General features: G+C 47.3%; 1 protein-coding gene across 1 annotated transcript; it reads right to left on the reverse strand.

Moving 5' to 3' along the window:
* Positions 1 to 1,197: 1,197 nt before the first annotated feature.
* On the reverse strand, positions 1,198 to 1,386 carry Pmar_PMAR029427 (hypothetical protein; the record flags this gene model as incomplete). The annotated part of the gene is made up of 1 exon (XM_002777433.1): positions 1,198 to 1,386. The coding sequence occupies one exon, from the start codon at positions 1,384 to 1,386 to the stop codon at positions 1,198 to 1,200; it is 189 nt and encodes a 62-aa protein (XP_002777479.1).
* Positions 1,387 to 1,694: the final 308 nt, after the last annotated feature.

Below are 1,694 nucleotides of genomic sequence, written 5' to 3' on the forward strand. Positions count from 1 at the left end.
GCGGCTCCAAAGGCGTCGATAAGGGTACCCAACTCGCCCAGGATGAAATTCCAACCGACGAGAGCGACACAACCGATGAAACAGAACATGGCTTCAGCTTTCCAATCGACGACCTCTCCGGTCGGGGTTTTCGGTGACTCGGGCGGAATCGCTTCTTCCAATGACTCAATCGTGGCCGCATCGGTTCCAACTTGAGACAATTCATGAGAAGAGGTCGAAGAGGGCATAGACAAGGTGGCCACGAGAGGGGACGTCGGAGGAACTACAGATGAGCGAAAACACCGGAATACAGAGATGCGATAGTACCCTCTACTCCACACAAGCACACACGATTGATGAATTCAACTGATCGGACGCAACACCTTGAGAGATGCTCAGACCGTTGTGTTGATCGCCGCTTTGATCGTCGCTCAGATGATGTATCGTGGTATCGCCAAACTCCCCCTCAAGACATTGGCTGCTCAGGTGGTCCCTCCCTCAACCCTCCATGATCAGAATCCGTTACCATCACAGCAAGGATTCCAGGATGGACAAATAAAATACGTGAGAAATGGGGTTCCCGGGGATGGAACCTGAGGCCACCAACAACGCACTTTCAAATTCTACTTGCAGAATTTGACAGAAAATTGAATTCCGAAATATACCTCGACGAAGATTCGAACCTGAGTCTCAGGTTCTCTAAACCTCAGGTGTCTCAGGTCCGTCATATCCCAGCTGTGTATGATCTCTTTTCTTGTTGTATCGCCGCTCATAACCAGTTTCTCAAGAAGAGCTGTTTCTTCTGGACTCCACACGTTTCTCTTCTCTATGAAGCCTCTCTCACGCGCCACGAAAGAACACGTTCCTCTTTCAGAAGCACTCGGAGGGGTTCTGGAATTTGCGATTCTGGAAACGCCCAAAGAATCGCGCAAAAGAATCTTTGAACGCGCCAAGAACTACTTCTGGAGACGTTTCTGAGATCGTTTCCAGATCTGACTCTATGAACAGAAAATCCCAGAATCGTTCCTAGAAACGCTTCTCAAATTTAAAATCGGTCTATAGAACAGGCGGTAAGTATCGAACAAGAAAACAGGGACGAAATATTTCAGATTGTCTCAAACGAGCAACTTGCGCAAGAAGTTCAACCTCGACAACGAGGAACTTCTGACAACAGCATCAGGACGGCTTCTTTCGAGGTCTTCGACTTGACGTTCATAATCACATGTAAGCCGAGCGCTTAATGATCGTAGCTATAACGGAACCAGTTAGAATACCACAGATCAGACCAAATGACATCACATAACCAGCAATCTCAAGTTCCTCTTTCTTATTCTGGTCGACTTGGGTCGGACCATAAATCATGCAAGAAGCCGCAAGAATTCCGTTGGTCAACCCTAATAGAGCCATGATGACGAAATGAAACCAGTCTTGAGAGAATGGTGAGCAAGACAGGTGAATACAAAGGAAAAACAGGGGAATGAATATGAGACGAGCAGTAGCAGCATAAGGCGTGTATCTTTTCCCCAGACGAAGGTGATAGAAAGGAGAGGCTCGGCCGATCGTATCACATACTTGATAGCAGTAAGTCATAAGTTTACCAAATGTAACGGACGACAGTGAGGACGGACTCATCTCAAAAATCGTCCACGGAAAAACAGTGTACGAAATAGTAAAGCTGAACCAAACGGTGAGAGCTTGCGGCGCTACGTCACGTA

The sequence above is a fragment of the Perkinsus marinus genome (genome assembly GCF_000006405.1).
Source record: "Perkinsus marinus ATCC 50983 genomic scaffold scf_1104296951786, whole genome shotgun sequence".
NCBI lineage: Eukaryota > Perkinsozoa > Perkinsida > Perkinsidae > Perkinsus > Perkinsus marinus.